The sequence below is a fragment of the Ictalurus punctatus genome, chromosome 25 (genome assembly GCF_001660625.3).
Source record: "Ictalurus punctatus breed USDA103 chromosome 25, Coco_2.0, whole genome shotgun sequence".
Lineage (NCBI taxonomy): Eukaryota > Metazoa > Chordata > Actinopteri > Siluriformes > Ictaluridae > Ictalurus > Ictalurus punctatus.
The window spans coordinates 15,333,693-15,357,309 of NC_030440.2; the positions used below are offsets into that span (position 1 = coordinate 15,333,693).

At 44.9% G+C, this 23,617-nt stretch overlaps 1 protein-coding gene across 1 annotated transcript in view; it reads left to right on the forward strand.

Annotated features, from left to right (window-relative positions):
- man1a1 (mannosidase, alpha, class 1A, member 1) overlaps nucleotides 1-23,617 on the forward strand; it is a 109,920-nt gene that overhangs the window by 82,603 nt on the left and 3,700 nt on the right. Inside the window, exons 6-11 of the mRNA XM_053675929.1 lie at nucleotides 5,406-5,529; nucleotides 8,338-8,431; nucleotides 13,588-13,703; nucleotides 16,271-16,490; nucleotides 19,122-19,294; nucleotides 21,143-21,258. Coding sequence (XP_053531904.1) covers nucleotides 5,406-5,529; nucleotides 8,338-8,431; nucleotides 13,588-13,703; nucleotides 16,271-16,490; nucleotides 19,122-19,294; nucleotides 21,143-21,258 — 843 coding nt within the window. The remainder of the gene's footprint in view (nucleotides 1-5,405; nucleotides 5,530-8,337; nucleotides 8,432-13,587; nucleotides 13,704-16,270; nucleotides 16,491-19,121; nucleotides 19,295-21,142; nucleotides 21,259-23,617) is intronic.

Consider the following 23,617-nt stretch of genomic DNA (forward strand, 5'->3'; position numbering starts at 1 on the left):
GTTATGGATTGTGCGGTTGACTTTAATGTGAAGTCAGCAGATGTGACTCATACTAAGATGAGTGACCGTTGCACTCGGAAATGTTTTCCTGCAAAGACTTGACTAGTCTCATTGTTGCGTTATATTTGACTTGAAGGCCATGTGAGTTTAAGGACCCTGTTTTATTTGAGGTTTTAATGACAGCGAGAGCAAATTGTAGGACATCCTGCTTGTCAGAAAGAGATTAAATCAATGTTTTCTTGGCTTCTGGAACCATAGCAACGGCATGCGGTTTTGTTTTGGGTTTTTTTCTCTTCTCTCGATGCAACAAATTGCTTATTAGTCGTTCGCTATCTGCATTTGAAAGGGACTTGTTATTATAAGCGTCGTGTCATGCAAGTTGCTGAAGAGCCATGAAGGGGTTTCCTGTCAGAGCGAAGAAGTGCTGTTGGATTTCTGTAGCTGTGGTTTAGTGGCTGTTGTGTATATAAAACAGCCTTTTTGTTGGATGGCTTGATTGCTTCACCTAGATGTGAGGCTTGGGTTTAGTTCAGGAAGTCAGCTTGCTAATACACGTGTGAATAGGACCCACGCCGGGCCTTTCGGTGAGAATTGACGTGTAATATGCGGCTCGAGACGAAATGTATTCCATCAGTGTAGAGCTGGTTAGTCTGCTGATGGAGTGTGTGGCACGTCCAAGAGAGTGGTTTAACCCCCGTAATCAGGCATTGCCTTGCTCGACTTTGAGGACTCGCCTCCTCAGCTGCTGATGAAAAGGGAAGAGATGGAAAATTAGATGTCTATAGTGAAAAAAAAAAAAAACGTGTGCTCAATTAGACATCCAGGCTTAGAATAGTCTGATGTTTCTCCCTTTTCTGCCTTGTGAAAAATGGCCACCGGGTCATCACATTTGTGCGTAATCAATCTAACGATCCAGAGAAGGGCTCTGAGTAATTGGTTCATGATGCATGTGGCCTGATTACAAGAGCCATTTGCGTGTTCTAGACCAATGAGCAGTCCTTTTCCATTTTCTCAGAATTTTTCCTCAGAAAGCAAAAAAAAAAAAGCTCCGCCGCGACTTACCGAGCATGGCTGCCCCTGTTGATGATTTACAGCGCCCACAGTGGAAGTGCCAAACATGTGACCTTATTGCGTTTCCTTGGGCTGGCGTGAGACTTCCTGAGAGGAAAACCCATTAACCATTTACTGGATTTCTGAAATGCGCCATAAGACAGGCTTATTGATTCTCAGACTCGTGCCTGTCCTAGCATTAGAGAGGACACTGTCCGAGTCCTAACGGCAAAAACGAGGGATTTGATTGGATATGTGCAGAGTTTTGCTCTAGACCAAAGTGTTCACAGTGCTCCTGGTTTCTCACGCTTCACGAAGCGACATTGAACGTTTTTCAGCCGCTCTTCGTACACAGATAAATGACAAGTTTCCTGTCCTATTCGTCTGTCTACTCATAATGAAGCTGAGTTTAACTGTACGTTACTATGGTTACAGTTGTTTATAGGCAGCGCATAACTCCTCACGTGTTATCACTGTTTGCAGAACTACCAGACCAACAAAATATAACGCTTTTTTGACTATCTAACATGAGACCAGGCTAGTTTGGTGTCGCTAGGCAAGGGGAGGCACAGCTAAGCTATCATTTTACGGGTTTAACTGCTACAGTGCCGTGTGAAATACGTTAGCTGTCTTCGTTTTTCCTGCTCAGCATCAGAGGACGTTATTGTTTCAGTTTCAACCCCTTTACTGGTTAAAAATAAATAAATAAATAAATAAATCAGCGTATATCCGTTGTTCCCCTCACACTAACTGACCGTGTGAGCTAGCGTCAGGCAGAATCGAAACAGGAGTACTTCCGCGTATTTCCCTGCAAACCCTGTCTGATCGGTCTCGCCTCCTTTCACTGAAGATATTAAATTACAACACCGCAGTTTTTTTTTTTTTTTTTTTTTACTGACGTTCAGTTACGTAATGACAAACCGCTCCAAGTGGAGAATTATTCAGGGTTAAAGAAAAAATCTCCAGGGCTACAGCCCTGAATGCCCAGGCCAGGTTTCACCCCTTGTCGAACCCTACAACGGCGGGTTTTCTATCGTGATTATTTTTATTTTTAATTCCATGTAGAACTTCCTTGCAAAGCTAGATAGCTTACCTTTTCAAAGTACCCGTTTTTAGTTTTCATCGATTTACGGTCTTTGAAGGTTTCTTCTAGCACCGTAAACGTTTCTTCAATTTGTCCCTTCGGGAGAACTCGATCCATGTTCTATTCAAAAACGAAAGGTTCTGTGTAGAACCCCTCTAAGAAGCTAAAACACTTTACCATCTAAAGCAGTCCTGAAGAACCCCCTTTTTAAGTGCCATTAGAGGGTGATGTTTCTTTTTCATTTTTATTTCGGTACCAAATGAAAAGAGAAAACAAAAGGACGGGGAAGCCGACTAGCTGGTAAACTTTCCGAAAGTTTCCAGCGGATGTGTACTCGCTGCCAAGAGAAACGTCTTAAAGCAGTACTTAATGTCGAAGGGAAAGAAAGAAGATCAGTTTGCCCTTTTTCCTGTAGTTTTACACAATGTGCGGTATGTACTTGTACATTCCGTTGTCATAGCAGTCAATCCTTATTAAAGCGCGCACACAAACGTATTACCATATCCGTCGCCGTAATCTCCTTAAGGTTCTTGCAACACGCGGCGTTTTCATCTTTTATTTATTTATTTATTTCTTTTTAAAGCGTTTTTCCAAATGAACATCCCGAGCTTTTTTAATCAGCCTTGCGACAAACAAAGAAATTGGTTTGGCAGTGTCTATATTTACTAGATTGTTTTAGTCCGTTTGTTTGTTTGTTTGTTTGTTTGTTTGTTTGTTTGTTGTAAGAACGAGCTCTGAATAAATGTCTGGCATTTATGGTGTGCTTTCATTTTCAATCGATTGTACGGTCGGGTCCATAAGTATTTGGACAGCGGCGCAACTTTCGTCGTTCTGCCTCTGTACGCCGCCGCGACGGATTTAAGATGAAGAACCCGAGCTGTGATTGACCTGTAGACTTTCAGCTTTAATTCAAGGGGTGTGTTTATCTGTTTATATGTAATCGGACGATCGACCGATGGGCAGGTTCACGGCCAGGCGTGGCCTGTTTCCTCCTTATTTCATGACAAATTAAGGAGATAAAAGGTCTGGGGTTGATTCCAAGCGTTGAATTTGCATTTGGTAGCTGTTCATGGGAACTCTCAATATGCGGTCCAAAGACGTGTCGATGCACGTGAAGGAGGCTGAAAAAAAAAAAAAACCAGACCTATCAGAGTGATAGCAGGGACTTTGCGTGGCCAAATCAGCAGTTTGGTACCTTCTTAAAAAGAAGGAATGCACCGTGAGCTCAGCAACACCGAAAGGCCTGGACGTCCACTGAAGACAACTAAAAGTGGAGGATCTGGAACAAGATTAATTTGTACACGATCTTGTTCTCGTAGCAGAATGATGAGAAGAGAAGAGTACGGAGAAGGAAAGGAAGGGCTCATCGTCTGTCAAACATGGTGGAGGCAGTGTTATGACATGGGCATGTATGGCTGCCAGTGGAACTGGGTCACTGGTGTTTATTGAGGATAGAAGTGACTGCCGATAGAAGTAGCCGGATGAATTCCGAAGCGTACAGCGCTATACTTTCAGCTCAGACTCAGTCAAATGCTGCAAAACTGATGGGACGGCACTTCACGGTGCACACGGATAATGACCCAAAAAGTGCCGTGAAAGCAACCCGAGAGGTTCTTAGCGCAAAGACCTTAACCCAGCTGAGCATGAAGACAAAACTGAAGGCAGAAAGACCCACACAAAAGCAGCGACTGACGGCGGCTGTAGTAAAGTAAAGGCCTGGCAAAGCATCTCAAGGGAGGAAACTCACCATTTCTTGATGTCCATGGCTTCCATACTTCAGGCAGACATTGACTGCTAAGGATTTGCCACCAAACGGTCAAAATAATCCTAATATTTGATCGTCACTTTGTCCAAATACTTCTGAGCCCGCCCAAAATGGCTGTAATTCTTGAATAGTTAATGCAATCTTTTTGCCAAACCCCTTGAATCAGAGCGTTAAAGTTTTTAATGCAGCACAACGCGTTTGTGAGAAAAAGGCACCATTCTTCGTGAGTATTTTGGCTCAGAGATGTCTGAGGTGTTTTTTTTTTTCTTTCTCCTCACGGTATAATATTCTAGTCTAGCTGCGTCTTTACTTTCTTTCAATATGTTTCACCAGCAGGTGACTTTTATATTTATGTAATTGTACATGGATAGAATGACAATAAAGCTCTGTAATCTCTCATCGGGCGAGTTTGCCTACGTGACGGAATCGTCCAGGTGTTCATCTGTCGGCGTTCCCACACACGTGCGTGTAACGATAGCAGTGAGTCTGCCACGATGCGATGCGACGCGCATTCGGTTCCCGAGGCAACGATTTGATATTTGATGTCTGATATGATTTATTAGCCTTAAATCGATGTCTGACCAACCCTGTTTTGAAGCATTTAAATCGTTTAAGCATCGCTACACGCCACATTAAAAAAGGTTTGCAACAGCAATAAGAAACAGGGTTGTCGACCCTGCCGAAAAACTGCGAATAAAACAATTGTGGCGGAATCTCAAATGCCATTTCTACCGACGTCATCGATGTAACTCTAAGGCTAATGCTTACTCTGTGGCGGTATTTTTGGTTTAAAAGTCTGAAGACGTCAGAGCACTAAAGGCTAATTCTTATTTCTTTTTTCAATTTTTATTTTTTTTTTTTTCCCCAGAAGCAATAGCACACTGCTCTTTCACTCACTCAATCACTCACTCTGCCACGTTGTAATTTCACGATCGAGCCACGCTCTCGCCTCCAAGTATTAATCTGACTAATTTACATTCCGCCCCTCGGTCCTGTCAGACCGTAGCCGCGAAAAGTTCAGCGAAAAAGCGCGAAACTCTTTCAGGGGGCTTTGATTTTGTGCCATTAGCAGGAGACAAACCGTAATTTGTCTCAATTGCTGCTCATGCCGAGGTTCCGTCGGAGCAGATCCCTTAATGACGCTGTCGTCTTAATCGCATCTGGGTGGGAAGCGGAACGTCCTGGCGGCGTCCATTAAGAGGTCGGAGGTCAGCTGAAGTCAGCTGGGGATTTATCGGGCTGGGATAACGTTTGAGTGGAAATGAAGAGCACAGATGAAGTAGAGCGCATGCTGATCGATGTTGGAATGAATCGTGCTCGGATGCTAATCGGCGTGTTAGTCAGATCCAGAAAGAAACGGCATGCGGAGTAAATGCCACTCGAGCTCATGCTGAAGGCACTCGGTGGAGCTGAAAGTGTTTTATGACCTGTTATCAAAAATGGGCATTAAAAACGAACCATATCTGATGTTTGTGTGTGTGTGTGTGTGTGTGTGTGTGTGTGCAGTGGAATAGGCAGGAACTGGCCGTGGGCGTCAGGAGGCAGCAGCATATTAGCCGAGTACGGCACGCTGCATTTGGAGTTCGTCCATCTGAGCAAGCTGTCTGGGAAACCTGTGTTTGCAGAGAAGGTGAGTCAGAGCCCGGGATTTAACCCTGGCCTTAACAACAAGCTTTATATTCGCACAGTGCTTTCCTTTTATCGAGTCCACCCACCTTTTAGGTCACTTCGTAGGTGTAAAATTACTGACAGTAGTCCATCTGTCGCTATTTATCAGCGTCCATCAATAGACGAAGTGTTTCAGGGACAGCGGTGTTGTTGGGCTTTTAAATGCTGGATAAGTGAATAACTACACTTGGGGGGATGTGCGGTTATAGGAAAATAATAAACAACACGGTGGTGCGAAGCATTTCGACGTGAAATGGAGTTACCGGCTGCGTCCGAATATCCCTACTACCCTACTGTACGGTAGGTGAGAAGCAGTAGTATGTCCGAATTCTCAGTATTCATAAAACAGTAGGTGAGAAATACCCGGATGACCCGCTGCTTCCGCCGGGATTCTGCAGAATGGATCCGCTGGATAATAAACAGATGGGGGGGGAGGAAAAAAAAAAAGACGCAAACACGCTGTTTAACAAAGAAAAATGCATCATTATCATCAGTATAAAGGTATAATTTGCGGAAGGAGCTCCGTAAAGTTTCCCAGCGTGAGAGTGTTCAGGGTCGAGGCGTTTACTCTTTTCTGGTTTCTCAGTGTGAAAGAAAAAAAAAAACAGACCAGACGGGCTGCGTTTTAATTTCTTAAACGGAACACGTTTATTAAAGAAGCAATAAGCCGGCCGTGCAATTAATCTCAGCTCATCATGGGTAAAGGTTAACCGGATAATCTTCCTTATAGAAATGTAGATTTGTAAGTTTAAAAAATGTAAATTAATCAAGAACTAATACAAAAAAAAAAGACGACAGAACAAAAGGGGGGGGAGGGGGAGGGGGCGGAGTCAGGACTGAAGGAAAAAGAAAAGCGAAAATAGCAAATCATGGTTGTTGATGCCTTTGGAACCATGATTCCAGGAGGAGTCTGTGATTATTACTCGATTTGAATTTATGTGCGTATGTGAACGTGAACGTAGCTAACGATAGCTAATGTTCGTTGTTCCATTGTTGTCTTGTTTACGCTTTCGTTTTCACGGTTATCTCCTCGAACAAGCCCAGGCTTGTCCACATCGTTCTCCTATTCGCAGCTCCCAGTACGATCTTAACTCTGAGCCGCACTGCCACGTAAACGGCGACTTCAAGATAAATAAATAAAATGAAGAGTTTGAGACGAGAGCTCGCGGGTACACGGTTACAGCCGGTCAGAAAGACACTCCGGCGTCCTGGACAGCAGCCCGTTAAAGCGACCGGCCCATCGTGCTTATTCTCCCAGTGTTTTCCGATCGGAGGTCCCGTACTCACGCCTCTGCTCCAGTGAGAGGCTGATAGATGATTCCATTACACACCCTGAATGAGGCTCTACTTACACTCTGAAAGTGACCTGCACTTCATAGATTGATGAGCGCAATCTACACTGGAATGCATGTCTGGCATCTCGAGCACGTTCGCCGTCCCCTGCGTCTTTCATCACAGCTGATATACCAAATCTATAAAACGCCCGATTCCGTTCAGTGCTCATGTTTTAGTGCTTTTCTCCCGGACGGTGCGTCACACCTTGCCTCGACAGATTACCCACGATCCCACATTTCGTCTCTATCTCCGGCGAGCCGTGCCGTACTTGCCACCCGTACCCGTGCTAACTTCGATTACCCTTGTTTTTAGCTTGTTGGGCGGGTGTGGGCGTGTAGGCGGAGCTAAAATTACTGCAGTCCGGGAACGATGACGTTTAATACAATGTTTGCTTTGTTCAAAAGTTTACACCCCCCCCCCGGCTCTTAACGTGTCGTGTCGCCTTCTTGAGCATCGGTGAACGTTCGCGCCTTTTGTAATAGTCGCGGACGAGTCCCTCGGTCGTCCTCGGCGTGAAAAGATGGATCTCAGCACCATATAAATATGCAGGAAAAGCAACGAATGTGCAGGACCTGGAGGATTTTTCTGAAGAACAGTGGGCAGTTTAACTGCTCAGGACAAACAAGGGACTCGAAAAACTCTCACAAAACATATAAACACAGTCGTGGATCATCAGGTAACGACACACGGGATTAAGAATCGAGGCTATGTAAACTTTTGAACAGGGTAATTTTTTTTTATAGATTCAGCTATTATCTTGTGGACTATATGTAAACATCCGTTATGTGAAATAGTTTAATAAACAACAACATAGGATTTTTATGATCCCTCTTATTTTGTTAAGATTTAGCAGATTCTGCAAGGGGTGTGCAAACTTTTGGGCACAACTCTGTGTATATATATATATATATATATATATATATATATATATATATATATATATATATATATATATATATATATATATACATACAATATAGTATTGCTTTGAAAAATTTTGCATGGAGAATGTTTCTTTCTTCATTGTGGAGGCTCTTGAATAATAATAAGAAGAAGCGGGAATGTAAATTGACAGGCTGTCTGTTTTATGAATATTAATACCTAGAAGTGGACTGAGATGGAGAGGCAGACGAAGGCTCTGAGACCACTCGCTGGCGTGATTTTCAAATGAGTGGAATAAACATTTATCCAACGAGCATAACGCAGTAATCATGCACTAATGTCACATGAGCACTTTAATACTCTTATTATTATATTAAAACCTCCAAATACGTCACTCCGCGCCAATTATGTGCTTGACCTAGATCTCACGGCAGTGCGTGAGCACCGGATTTACAACAAGTAATGTTTTAAGGCGGTAAATCGGTAGATTAGACTAGGGTGACTGATTGGTAGATGGGTAGGCGGAGACCGTAACCTTCTTTTTCCGATGCAGGTCATGAACATCCGGAAGGTTCTGAATCGTCTGGACAAGCCACAAGGACTTTACCCCAATTACCTCAACCCCAACAGTGGACAGTGGGGACAACGTAAGTCTGACTTTCTCTCTCTTTCAGTCTCTCTGTCTGTATGAGAAATAAAGACGTCCGAGTCCATGTAGCGCGTCCAGCTCTGCAGAACGTGAGCATCGTAATTAAATGGCGTCTCTCAGGTGTCCAGTGTAGCGACCTGGTCTCATTACCACTCTGCCTCGGCGGTGCTTTTTTCCTCGATTCCTCCTTTTTCTGACTTTATGAACAGGTCAACCACAATTGAATTATAAACAAAATCCCCCCCCAAACATCAAAAGTACTTGTGTAGCTGGTGTAGCGTCTCTAGTTTTGCGCTGGATAAGCCTCGGGTCCTTCGGTACATCAGACTTTAAGTGCGTTCTGACTCACTGCTCCGTTTAAAAACGAACAAAAGGACTTTGCAGAGCCAAAACCAGCCAGTTCGAATCACTTTGTTCCTCGGCACATACCGTGTAGTTTCGTGTCACTCGGGCGGGAGGCGTGGCCCAAAGTTTGAAGGTTGAATTGTATGTCGTGGTTGTAAAATGAATAAACGTCATTCATCAGATCAGATCGGATTTTTCGGATTTATTTTTTATACATCTACAGTATGATGCACACCAGCGAGCTCGATCTGGATGATTTTTACTAGGCACGGTAATTTCCTTTCCCGCTCACCGCGGTCGCGACATGACGACGTTTCCCATCCTGCACTGCGGCCTACCGACATGGCCGCCACGGACTGCGATTCCCAGAACACTCGTTGATTCTAATCACGCACACCTGCATCCAATCTCACACACAATCACACCACAGTTTAAACGGACTTTCTCGGCATTTGCTCTTTGTGAAGTATGAGAGTTATCACCGTATCAAGCGTTTGGACTCTCTTCCTCGGTTTAGTTTCATGGTTCTCCATGCTAGCCCTGCCCAGTTTATGCCTGTTAGCCAATCGCCTGACCCATTGCCTGCTTCTTGACCTCGCTGCCTGTCTCTCTCTCTTCCTTAAACTCTTATCTGCGTTTGCATCTGTCCTAACCGCCATGACGAGGAATACGTGACACTCACAACTGGATGTGTTTGTTTGTTTGTTTGTTTGTTTTTCGCACTATTTTGTGTAAAGACTGATGGGCATTCAAAATAAATAAATAAATAAATCCCAATCCCAGGAGATCAGATCAGCTGTTTCTATAATACTCAAACCAGACCATCTGGCTCCAGTAACCCGAGTTCCGATCCCAGCACCACCGAGCTGCCCCTGCTGGACCCTAAACCCTCAACTGCTCAGCTGTTTAAATGAGATAAATAAGTAAGTCGACATGGATAAGAGCGTCTTCCGAATGCCGTAAATGTAAACGTTCTCCGTTCTGACGTACGATGTGAACGTTACCACCGTCCGCACTACGCACGCGAATGGGCCGCCTCACATCTCTGCTGCTCTGAGTAACCCTCACGTCACGGTTAGCGATATCAAGACACGATGAAGACGCTAGCTTTTGCGACGTGAAGAATAAAAGCAGCAGCCAGGCGTCGGTCGACCGCTTCGCCGTCGTCATGTGCGACATTCGAAACTTTGTTCGAGAGCTAGCTGATTAACTTCACTAGCTGATTAAGTTCACTAGCTGATTAACTTCACTAGCTGATTAACTTCACTAGCTGATTAAGTTCACTAGCTGATTAGCTTCACTAGCTGATTAACTTCACTAGCTGATTAACTTCACTAGCTGATTAAGTTCACTAGCTGATTAACTTCACTAGCTGATTAACTTCACTAGCTGATTAGCTTCACTAGCTGATTAAGTTCACTAGCTGATTAACTTCACTAGCTGATTAACTTCACTAGCTGATTAGCTTCACTAGCTGATTAACTTCACTAGCTGATTAACTTCACTAGCTGATTAGCTTCACTAGCTGATTAACTTCACTAGCTGATTAACTTCACTAGCTGATTAGCTTCACTAGCTGATTAACTTCACTAGCTGATTAACTTCACTAGCTGATTAGCTTCACTAGCTGATTAACTTCACTAGCTGATTAACTTCACTAGCTGATTAACTTCACTAGCTGATTAGCTTCACTAGCTGATTAACTTCACTAGCTGATTAGCTTCACTAGCTGATTAACTTCACTAGCTGATTAGCTTCACTAGCTGATTAACTTCACTAGCTGATTAGCTTCACTAGCTGATTAACTTCACTAGCTGATTAGCTTCACTAGCTGATTAGCTTCACTAGCTGATTAACTTCACTAGCTGATTAGCTTCACTAGCTGATTAACTTCACTAGCTGATTAGCTTCACTAGCTGATTAGCTTCACTAGCTGATTAACTTCACTAGCTGATTAGCTTCACTAGCTGATTAACTTCACTAGCTGATTAGCTTCACTAGCTGATTAACTTCACTAGCTGATTAGCTTCACTAGCTGATTAACTTCACTAGCTGATTAGCTTCACTAGCTGATTAGCTTCACTAGCTGATTAACTTCACTAGCTGATTAGCTTCACTAGCTGATTAGCTTCACTAGCTGATTAGCTTCACTAGCTGATTAACTTCACTAGCTGATTAGCCCGCCGTATGTTATGAAATGAAGTTAGCACCCGCATTGTAGCGCGGTTAGACAGTACACTGGAGCGTTCACTTGCGCGGTGGGTCAGTTAACGTGATTGTGATTATGCACTTATGAGAAAAGCAGTAGAAAGATCATGTTGCGGCGCTTTTACGCCGAGCTCCTGAGCCGTGAAGCAATCATCGCATGCGCGCAAGCTCGTCTTTATTACGGCACTTTCACGGCTAATTGCTCGGCGATGTAAACAGCTAATTAGAGGCGCAGTACCACCTCTCCTTGACTCACTCGTTAATCCAGTCATATTTTTCGATGCGTTTAAGTGCCTCTGTACCGCGCCGCCGTAATTAACAGGTTAGCGCGCGGTGCGTTAGCTGTGAACACGCGGAGGCTCTGAGGGATCCGGGGGTTTTCTGTCTGTTTCTCGCCTCCGCTTGTGTCCAGCAGAAGCAAATGAAAATAGTTTGTCATGTCTGGCCGCAGGGAGAGAAAGCGGCTGATGGACCTGCTTTAGAAATAGCTTGCTTTCTGTCCTGAGGGGGCGTCGCATATAGGGCACTAGACATAGTGCGCGAACAGAATGAGAGCTGCACCCTGTAGGAATGGGTTTAATGTAGTGCGTGTATGCGTGCCGCTTTTCTTTTTCTTCCTTCCTCGAATCCTCCTTTCTGTCCTTTAACCGTTTCCTTTTTTTTTTGCTTTCCTGTCTTCCTTTAATGTCCTGCTTCCCTTCATCTCGTCCCGTGCGTCCTTCCCTGCCTGCCTCCTGCTTTCTTTCCTTCAGTGTTCTGTCCTTTCCCTTCTGCTTTTCTTTAATCCCACATTTATTTGTTTACTTTCTTGTCACATTGTTGTCCTGCTTCCTTCTTTCCTCCTTGACTAACAGGCGGTCGTCCTTCATTTCTTCATTCTTTCCTTCTGTTATCGTTTCTTTCTTCTTTTCTTTTCTTCCATCTTGCTTTCCAGACTTCTTCTTCTGATTTCTTTTGCTCCTTTCTTCCTCTTGTTCTCATTTCTTTCATTTCTTTCTCCTGTCCTGTTCCTTCCTTTCTGCTTTCCGGTGTTCTTTCGCTCCTGGGTTTCTTTCTTTATTGTGTCCCGCTTCCATTCATTCCTTCGTGCTTTCTTTCTACCCAAGTGTCTTTTTCTCATCCTTTACCTCTGTCGCTCTCTCGTACCATTTTACTCCATCCGTTTTATTCTGTCAACTCTCTCTCTCTCTCTCTCTCTTTCCCTCTTTCCCTCCTTCTCTCGCTGTCATTCTGACGCTTTCTTTCTCTCTCTCTCTTTCATTCTACCACTCTTTCTCTCTGTTTCATTCTACCTCTCTTTCTCTCTCTCTCATTCTACCACTCACTCTCACTCTGTGTCATTTTACCTGTCTCTCTCTCTCTCTGTCATTCTCTCTTTCTCCCTTCTCTCTCTCTCTCTGTCATTCTGTCTCTCTTTCCATTTTCTCTCTCTCTCTCTCTCTCTCTCTCTCTCTCTCTCTCTCTCTCTCTGTCATTCTGTCTCTCTTTCCATTTTCTCTCTCTCTCTCTCTCTCTCTCTGTCTGTCATTCTGCCTCTCTCTCTCTCTCTCTCTCTGTCTGTCATTCTGCCTCTCTCTCTCTCTCTCTCTCTCTCTCTCTCTCTCTCTGTCATACTGTCTCTCTTTCCATTCTCTCTCTCTCTCTCTCTCTCTCTCTCTCTCTCTGTCATTCTGCCTCTTTTTTTCCCTTCTCTCTCTCTCTCTGTCATTCTGTCTCTCTTTCCCTTCTCTCTCTCTCTCTCCCTCCCTCCCTCTGTCATACTGTTTCTCTTTCCATTCTCTCTCTTTCTCTCTCTCCCTCTCTCTGTCATACTGTTTCTCTTTCCATTCTCTCTCTCTCTCTCTCTCTCTCTCTCTCTGTCTGTCATTCTGCCTCTTTTTCTCTCTCTCTCTCTTTCTCTCTCTCTCCCTCCCTCTGTCATACTGTTTCTCTTTCCATTTTCTCTCTCTCTCTCTCTCTGTCATTCTGTCTCTCTTTCCGTTCTCTCTCTCTCTCTCTCTCTCTCTCTCCCTCTCTCTCTGCATCTGTGTGTATGTGTTGTTCTGTCTCTTTGTGTTTTGCTGAATAATAGCCAGGGGATATCCTGTGTGTGTGTGTGTGTGTGTGTGTGTGTGTGTGTGTGTGTGTGTGTGTGTGTGTGTGTGTGTGTGTGTGGGCCGGTCGGAGGCTGTCAGTAGGAATGTGGCTGCTGCTGTTACATCAGTGTGTCTGCTGAAGGATAAAGAGCACCGCAGCATGCACACGTTTACATTCATGGCATTTGGCGGACACCGTTATATCCAGAAGGCCTTACATTCATCTCATTTCTACATCTGAACAAAACATGATGACATCATGACCTGCTGTCTGTAATAGTGTCTGTGCTGTAGTGTATACACACACACACACACACACACACGCACACGCACACGCACACCCAGACCTTTCTGTATTCAGAGCTGTGATCTCACCTTTTACACACAGCCACAATCCATCACTCCCCAAATGACCGTGTCTTGCATGTGTGTGAGGTGTGCATTGTGTGTGTGTGTGTGTGTGTGTGTGTGTGTGTGTGTGTGCCACTGTTTTCCTGACCCTGTGCTCTGCTTCTTAATCTTCCAGATCACGTGTCTGTGGGCGGCCTGGGTGATAGTTTCTACGAGTACCTGATCAAAGCCTGGATCATGTCTGACAAGCAAGACGAAGAAGCCAGGAAGCTCTACTACGACGCCCTGAAGGTGAAAACCGCCGACCCGTCCGCGTGAACCGCCGCGCAGCGCGCATGTCTCTCTGCTCTAGAACACCGCACAGGAAACATATTTAATGACCTCGGAGAGGCGCGTCAAGGAAGCACGGCCTCTCGTTTCCATCGTACAGGATGTGGGTTTTTGCGAGTGCAGTTAGTTTCGGTTTAGACTTGCGAGAACCACAGAGAAAGCTAAACCGCCGTGACGCAATCCAGGTCCGTGCCGTCGCCCACGAAGCGTTCGGGCCACGCCTTAATTCGAAACGAATAGAGCGACTGAACCTCCGTCTGTACGTTCTTCTGGAACATCCTCCCGTCACCTGTCCTTCATTTGGCCGCGTCGGAAGTTATTCAATCCTCCTCATCCTCCGACGAGACATTTTTAGTTCTCCTCTTCAACACTCCTCTATTTATAGCAGCAGACCTACGAGCCCCAGTGGGGGAAATCATCGTACTGAATCGAGGGCACTTCGAGCTGACATGTCTTAAAGGAACAGCGCGGTGTTTTTTATGTTGCAGTGCACTGAGGAACACGAACAGAAAGGCGGTTTACTTCAGATTTCACTTGGAGTGGAAGTCTAAGGACGGCTGTTGGGGCGTCAATAGAATCGTTTATAAGAAGAAGAAAAAACCTTTAGTGGTAGTCGTGGGGGCAAGGGCAACAAATCCCACTGCATAAACAGCTCACCGCCTCGGCCTCGGCCTCGTCCCCTCACTTACATTCATGGCTGTGATGACCACCGTGGGTTAGTGGTTATTACATTTGCTTCACGCCTCCAGGGTTGAGGGTTCGAGCCCTGTTTCCACCCTGTGTGCGCGGAGCTTGCATGTTCTCCCCGTGCTTCAGGGGTTTCCTCCCCCAGTCCAAAGACATGCGTTGTCCAGAGTGTGTGCATGTGTGTGTGATTGGGTCCTGAGATGGCTTGGCTCCCCGTCCAGAGTGTCCCCCGAGTCGTGCACCGAGTCCCATGGGATGGGCTCCAGGCTCCCCATGACCCTGCGATGGATGGATGAATGGATGGATAGATGGAAGGATGAATGGATGGATGGATGGATGGATGAATGGATAGATAGATGGATAAATGGATGGATGGATAAATGGATAGATGGAAGGATAAATGGATAGATAGATGGATGGATAGATGGAAGGATAGATGGATGAATGGATAGATGGATGGATGGATGAATGGATAGATAGATGGATGGATAGATGGAAGGATAGATGGATGGATAAATGGATGGATAAATGGATAGATGGATGGATAGATGGATGGATAGATGGATGGATAAATGGATAGATAGATGGATGGATAGATGGATGGATAGATGGATGGATAGATGGATGGATAAATGGATAGATGGATGAATGGATAGATAGATGGATAAATGGATAGATGGATGAATGGATAGATAGATGGATAAATGGATGAATGGATAGATGGATGGATAAATGGATAGATAGATAGAAGGATAAATGGATGGATAGATGGATGGATAAATGGATGGATAGATGGATGGATAAATGGATAGATAGATGGAAGGATGAATTGATAGATGGATGTATAGATGGATGAATTGATAGATGGAAGGATAAATGGATGGATGTATGGATAGATGGATGGATAAATGGATGGATGAATAAATGGATGGATAAATGGATGGATAAATGGATGGAAGGATAGATGGATAGTAGTACTTGTCTGGGTTTGATTGTGTAAAGAAACCACTAAACATTTGTAAAAAGCCTAAATAACCACATTTTTCTAAAAGTCTACCGCTCCCGTGTTGGTAGAAAAACAAGCTGGATAAAGCTCCACACCACTTTTGTAAGACTTTCTCACACGTCTGCTTCGTCCCTTTATTGTTCGCGTATAAAGGGTGTAGGCTATAGGGTAGGCTTATTAACGGGAATTCGACAGCTGCCCCATTTGAGTACACGTGTTTCAGTTTACTGCACCATACAGAAAAACGTGTTTGGTCTGGTCTTTTGGTTATATCACATACGTTACACATGCAGTTGAGTACTTCTTTAATATTAAAGCTGAAATCTAAAGGACAACCCAAAAAACATAACAATTCTGTTAACTTTTTTTCCCTCTGTTTTCTGACAAGTTGAAGAAATAATCAGTTTGACAGCAGAGGCACGTAGGTGAGCGGACGAGGCAGGGGCGAGACGGTGACTTGTTTCTGCGGTGGGATTTTGTCGCCCTTGCTGCAGGAGGACATTTCAATCGAAGCGCTCCATGTGGGTGATTTAGGCAGAGTAGATTGAAATTTGTTGTCTTTCTGATGGAAAAACGCGGCGCCGTCAGACAGCTGTGACCACAAATTGTCCACCTCAGGCTCTGTGCTATTCCGAGTCCGGCTGTTTCCTCTGACATCACACAGCCTTCGAGACTGCCTTTTGTGTTAGGAAAGCTAAAGAATGGCAAACCGGCATCTGCCCACACAATATGAGTGACTCATCACGAGGACACGAGGACAAAACTGTCTCGTCTCGCGTCATCTCGTCTCTTACCGAGTCATTGGTTTTAATTCTGGTTCCGTCTCTGTCCCCAGGCCATCGAGACGGGTTTGATCCGGAAGTCGAGTAGCGGTCTCACCTACATCGCAGAATGGAAAGGAGGTCTCCTCGAGCATAAGATGGGTCACCTGACCTGCTTTGCTGGGGGGATGATCGCTCTCGGGGCTGACGGAGCTCCTGAGGACCAGACGGGTCACCAGATGGAGCTGGCAGCCGAGATCGCACGCACGTGCCACGAGTCGTACGCCAGAACCAGTGAGCACGGCTTCCCTAAACTTCTCAACACCCTGCGTACAATCACCTCTCAAACTCTCTGTTTAGCAATCTGACTGTCTCTCTGTCTGTCTGTCAGCCTGTGTGTCCATAGCCATCTGTCTATCTATCAGTTATTCATTTATCTGTCTGTGAGTCTGTCTGTCCATCCCTCCAGCCATCCATTGTTGCTGTCTGTCTAACCATTCACCTGTCTGCCTGTCTGTCTTTCTGTCTGCCTGTCTGTCCATAGCAAGCTGTCTGTCTGTTGTCCATTCATCTCTATAGGTGTCTTCCCACATATCTATCTGTCTCTGTTATCCAGTCGTCTGGCCGGCTGTCCATCCATCCATTTATTGTTGCTGTTTGTCTAACCATTCACCTGTCTGTCTGTCTGTTTGTGTCCATAGCCAGCTGTCTATCATTTATACATTCATCTGAATTAATATCTGCCTACATATCTGTCTGTCTGCAAATCTATCAGTCTATCTCAGTCAGTCAGTCTGTCTGTCTCTGTCTATCTGTCTGTCTGTCTATCTATCTATCAGTCTGGCTGTCTGTCTAAACATTCACCTGTCTGTCTGTCCATAAGCAGCTGTCTATCTATTAGTTATCCATTCATCTGAATAAGTCTGCCTACATATCCATCTGTCTGTCTATCTGTCTGTCTGTCTGGCTGTCTATCTGGCTGTCTGGAAGTTATCCATCCATTCATTGTTGTAGTTTGTCTAACCATTCAATTGTGTGTCTGTCTGTTCATCTGACCATCCATCCATCTACTCATTGTTACTGTCTCTCCAACCATTCTCTCTGTCTTTGTCTGTTTCTATCCATCCATCCATCCATCCATCCATCATTACTGTTGTCTGTCTAACCATTCACCTGTCTGTCTGTCTCTTTCTAGCTGTTTATCCATCCATCCACCCATCCAGCCATCCATCCATTGCTGTCTGTCTAGTCATTCATTTCTGTCTATCCATCTATCCATCCATCCATCCATCCATACTAACATGAGTTGTGTTCATACTGCCATCCATTTTTCATCTTGTGACACTCAATTTGCTCCATGTCCATTGCTGTCTGTGTAAACACACCTCTGTGTCGGTCACTAGGGGGCGTGCCTAGATCTAGATCTTTTGACATCTGTTACTCCTAATGGTGGTCGGCAAGTTCCGTTTCTCTCGATTCTGTTGGGACGCTCGGCATCGAACTGCCTTCTGACGGTTATCCAAAAATGAATGACGGCTTTATCGTGTACCGCGTAACGGTAGTATCATTATCATTAATGGTATTAGCAGTAATGTCGGCGTTATCGGCGGTATTATGAACGTGAGCTCTGCGGTGGAGTCGAATCATTAACCGCCATTCAGTGCAGTGTGACTGATGATCGATGGCGAGTGTGTGCGTGTGTGTGAGACTTTGCTGCTGTGGTGTGTGTCGAGCTGCTGGGAGGAAACAGATCAATAGCTGGCTGTGTATCAGCGCTGGAGGATAAGGAGATTCCCGCAGAGCTTTCTGCCTCTCGGCTCTGTTCTAATCCGAAAGGTCACTCCGAATGCGCACTGTGAGCAGAGTGTAGCGACGTGGCCGTGTACCACATCAACAGAGCAGGGTCCCAGTAATGGCGGATTATCCCCAGATCCACCGCTGTTAACCCGCTTCACACACACAAATAAAATCTGATCGCTCGGATGCGTCACGTGACATACGCTTATCCTCTTTACTTCCCATTTTAGCCAAAGTGTCTTCATTTAAACGAAAGAAAAGAAATGCACTAAAGCTCCAAGGACGTTTTGGTGTCTGTCAGAAATGCACCTCTTGCCAGTGATTTTAACGAGAACGATGATTTGTCGGGGTAAGAAAGCGTGAAGATTGTTGAACGCTCTGTTGTTTCACCGGACAGGAAGTGATGCGCTGAGGTGAAGTGTTTATGTTTAAAATAAGCTTCCTGCTTAAGTAAGAGAAAACCATCTCCGGCCCCAAGCGTCCGTGTGTTTTCTCACGGATACTACATTTTAATCCTCCCATCATCTCTGGCATTTTTATCCCCTTTACACACAAACATGCCTAACGGTGAGAAGAATCTGTCTGGATTTGGGGATTTGAACCAAGAACCGCAGTTAGACTCTTAAAATCACGTCTCATGATAATACTCGGACGCTTTACTGTGCGTGATGTATTAAGAGGATTGGCTGGGTGTGATGGCCCGCCTCCTGTCCATTTGATTGGTTATGAGATGCTTTCAGAAATCTTTTCTTTTTTCATTTATTCATTTCTTCTCAAATGCACTTGATCGATACAATGTGTTTCTCATTACACAACAGTGTTGCTGAATCCTCGATTGTGATTGGTCAGAAAGTGAATTTTAGCTAGGCTTAATATTTACATTTTTTTATTTATTTATTTTTTTTAAACAACCACTAAAAAATCCCCCATCCACACCATCCAAGGTGTCCCGCGCCTCGTGCCTCGAGCCTCCAGGCTCCTCGTGACCCTGTGTTGGATGAGCGGTACCTAAAATGAATGGATGGATGGGTAGTGCTTTAACCTTTGTGTTGGAAGATGGTGATTCGACGTCCAGTCCTACATGGAAAAAAAAAAAAGTGCTTATCGTATGCTTTTGTGTGTTTTCAGACCTTAAGCTGGGGCCCGAGGCGTTCAGGTTTGACGGCGGCGTGGAAGCCATCGCCACACGACAGAACGAGAAATACTTCATCCTGAGGCCAGAAGTCATCGAAACCTACATGTACATGTGGAGGTTCACTCACGACCCCAAATACAGGCAGTGGGGCTGGGAGGCCGTCAAGGTGAGACCGGAATCGGACTCCGAGGCCGTGTGTATTTAGTGTACGGCTGCTCAGATCCAGTATGTCGAGAGTGTGTGAGTTTTGTGTGTGCAGAGAGTGCGCTGCAGGGGCAGAGTGTTTTCCCAGTGTGTGTATGCACAGGCCTCGAGCTCAGAGCGGCTCTACAGGACGCAGATTGCCGAGTTCTCACATGCGTGTAATTGTGTGCTAACAACATGAGAATGGCTCACGGCTCTATAGGCTACGGGATCGGTGTCTCTCTGGCGCCTTAACCTCTCCTCTCAGAGAGACAGATCTCTTTGTCTTCATCTCTTCATCCCAGTGTGCAGGCTCCCATCTCTCGGTCCATTAACATGATGGAATTCCTGGAGTCCCTCACCTCTACCCTGTCTGCTCTTTAATTTAGCATTCCTCTCCTCCATCTCATATATATATATATAATATCTTGAATATAGGCACATTCAACTCATTTCTACTTATTTAAACGCATGCAAGATTAGCTTGTACTGTAGACGTCTTGTACTACTGGCAGATCATTTTGTTGATTTCTACAAAGAAGCTCAATTGTCTGCCAACAGAATAAGCGTATTTTAAGCTAGAAATCTGTCTAGAAGAGTCTTCATGGTCTTAGAGTTGTTATATAATAATGTCATCGTGTGTGTGTGTGTGTATACATGGAGCCTGGGGATGGACTGGCATCCTCTCCGGTGTGTATTCCCACCTCACACCCAGTGTTCCCAGGGTAGGCTTCGGGTTCCACCGCGACCCTGAGGGGGATAAAACCCTTAGTGATGAGTGAATTTACCTCGTCACTCTCTGCCTCCGTTTTGCTCGTCAAAAAAAAGAAAAGAAAGGAAAACGAGATGAGGTCTCCAGGCCAACGTTGAGCGTCTGAAGTCTAGCGTTTATGAAGCGCTAAAGCTGGTAAAGCGCTATAATACGCAATAAGCCAGTGTGGAGCGGAGATCTCTAAAGTACATGCAGATGGAAGTCATGGAGCTGTGACGAGCTCAAGCGGTAGATTTTGTAGACTCGGTCGCGTCTGTGGTTGAAGGTCGAGCGCAGCATCTGGATGTTTGTTTTCCGTGCGGATGTGTGGCTCAGAGAGCCGTGGCATCGGTCGTCTTGAGCAGAGGGCTGATGGACTCGAGGAGTGATGCACATTGCTGTGTATTTGTGCTTGCTCAGCAAAAGCACCGAGATTGACCATCACCATGCTGACTTAGTTGATCCTTTCTTTGTGTTTACTTTAACCCTCTACTGTTTTCCTATGCAAGTGGGAAAAATGGGACGTTGACGTGACAAAAAAACGCCATCTCAAACATTTGGTGGTATTTTCGATTAAGTGATGCTTTCCACCACGTTGTTGCCATACGGCAACAATTCACCCACTATACCCCCAAATATTCTTTTCCAATTTTCTTTCGATATTTTATTACTTGAACTAATTCAGTGTTTGATGTAAATGTAATAATTCATACAGTAGAGAGTTAAACACATTCGTATATTCCACACGTAGCTATAAATGGATAAAAAGTATGATATGATATGGTTTTTTTCTTGTTTATATGGAAAATAATAAACTTCTGGATGGTAACGCATCACACCACCCTGTCATTGATTATTTTCCTACACACAAATTATTATTATTATTATTATTATTATTATTATTATTATTAGTAGTAGTAGTAGTAGTAGTAGTAGTAGTAGTAGTAGTTGTTGTTGTTGTTGTTTATTAATTTAAAGTCTGCAAAAAAATGTGTAAGTGGAATATTACTATTCTTGTCTGATTAAGTGTGTGTGTGTGTGTGTGTGTGTGTGTGTGTGTGTGTGTGTGTGTGTGTTCAGGCTCTGGAGGAGCACTGTAAGGTAGAGGGAGGCTACAGCGGCGTGAGGGACGTCTACAGCAACACTCCCAACTACGATGACGTCCAGCAGAGCTTCTTCCTGGCTGAGACGCTAAAGTAAGTGTTACACACGCGCGCACACACACACACACACACCCCCCACACACACACACACACACCACACGCGCACACGAGAAGTTGGTGGGTTTGTTTGTTTTGCTTCACAATCTGTTTGTCTTGTTAAACTGTAAATTGTGCGACATTCAGACATCCAAGTTCTCATCTCGCCTACACACACACACACACACACACACACACACACACACACACACACACACACACACACACACACACACACGTATGGAGAATGGAGAATTTATAGAATAGAATTTTTCACTCTAAATTCTATAAATAGAATTTTTCACTCTACTCCTAATAGATTTACAGGTGTGTGTGTGTGTGTGTGTGTGTGCATGAGAACGCATGTGTGTATGGGAAGTACTTGAATGTGTGACACTCCTTCTCGTACTCGAGTGTGAGGGGAGACACTTGAGTGTGTGTGTGTGTGTGTGTGTGTGATAGGGAGCCTGTGTGAGCAGTGTTAGCTGAGCTGCAGCGTTCAGCTCCTCTCACACAGAGTGTTAATATTCAGCTCCACGGTGTTTCTCGATGTCTCCGTGTCGCACGGATCTTTCCTGCGACTCGCACTCGGAGGCTTAAAACACAACACCCTGATCGAAAGCTCACACTCTTCTTGCGGAGAACAACGGTTCCAGATGTCACTTGCAGAAGTGACACACACCACTGTGCCGCTCCGGACCCGTTCTTAACCTCACCCTGGTCACAGGTGCAGCTTCTCATGTGTGGTCCTTCTGCTCAAACGTTAAATAAACCTGACCATATGAGCAATTACACACCTTTTCAAATCCGTTTACACGCCGCATCCGCCGTGCAAGCCGCCTTTGTTACTATGGAAACGATAACGCATTAGAACGTCCGTATTATCTATCTAAACAACAACTGATTTGAATCACGTCCAGAAATGCTGTCCGATCACGATCGAGAATTCAACAGCGCCATGGAGAAAAGGTGTGTGTGTGTTGGGGGGGGGGGTTCTTTCTTTTTTCTTTTTTAACACACATCTGGGCAGAAAATAAATAAACAGTTACCATGACAACCTTAGAGGAGTTATTGGCGAATGCTGATCAAATAAATCTAAAAGTGTCCTAAAGTGTACCGTTTGCTTAAATGGATACTGGCTCATTGGCTACCTCCTCGCTCCAACACACACACACACACACACACACACACACACACACACACACACACACGCCGCAGAAGCACAGCATGACTCAAAATATCCATACGAACACACAGCAGTGGCTGATCCAGCTCTGTGTGTGTGTGTATGTATGTATGTATGTGTGTATGTGTATATATATATATATATATATATATATATATATATATATATATATATATATATATATATATATATATATATATATATATATAATATATTATATGAGATGCCCTTTTTTTGTTATATCAAGGGTAAACACACACTCACACACACACACACACTGACAGAAGCAGCAGGAGAGCCAGGTGTAGCCTTCACACAGACGCGGACAGAGCGAAGGAGACTGATGAAGAACGACTGATACGGAGTTGTACGTGCGAGGTCGGTACAGCGTCTGACGGGAGACGGCCGTCAGTAACAGCAGCTCCAGCTTCTCGGTTTATTGGCTGTAATTTCCATCGAGTGTCACTCGGTTCTCCGAACACAACCCCTACACTCTTCCGCTATTGATATGCGAGCGGCGCTCGTGCGACTTTACACCATCACTCTCCGGGCGGCTGTAAACATGTCGCACTCTTCCCAGCCAAGCCAAACATAAATACTTTTTTTTTTAGATTTATATTATTCAGTCCACTGACGTGAGGTTCTGCCTCGGTCGAGTCGTGTCTGTACTGTTTATAAGGCACGAGAACAAAAGCAGGTCTCTTAGCGGACTCGGGTCAACACTTCGAAGAAGTAGCGACGAGCAGGACGGCCGACCGCGTTCATTCGTGATGGGTCACTCGTTTAAAAAATGGCCGCCGGTTTAAAAACAGTTCCGTCAACAGTGACGTCGTATTCATGTACAATGGAACATTTAGGAACCTCGAGAAAGACTCGAGGCGCGTTCGCACGTGACAGACCGCCAGGCAGCCGTCGTTCGTTTTCACAGAGCCACGATTTCATCGACAGCAGCACGCAAACGAGCGACAAGCGACACGTACGCCGCACGTCGTGCGACATTTTCCATCCGCCTTTCTCACTACTGTAGTTCCTACCTTCGGTTACTTCCTTCGCGTGATCGCAAGATCGCAAGATCCTGGAGGGACCGATGTTTATGATGCAGTTGCAGTCGGTTCAGCTACTTAACATGTGCTGTGACGGTCTTGTTAATTAACTGGGTGTATTTTTTTT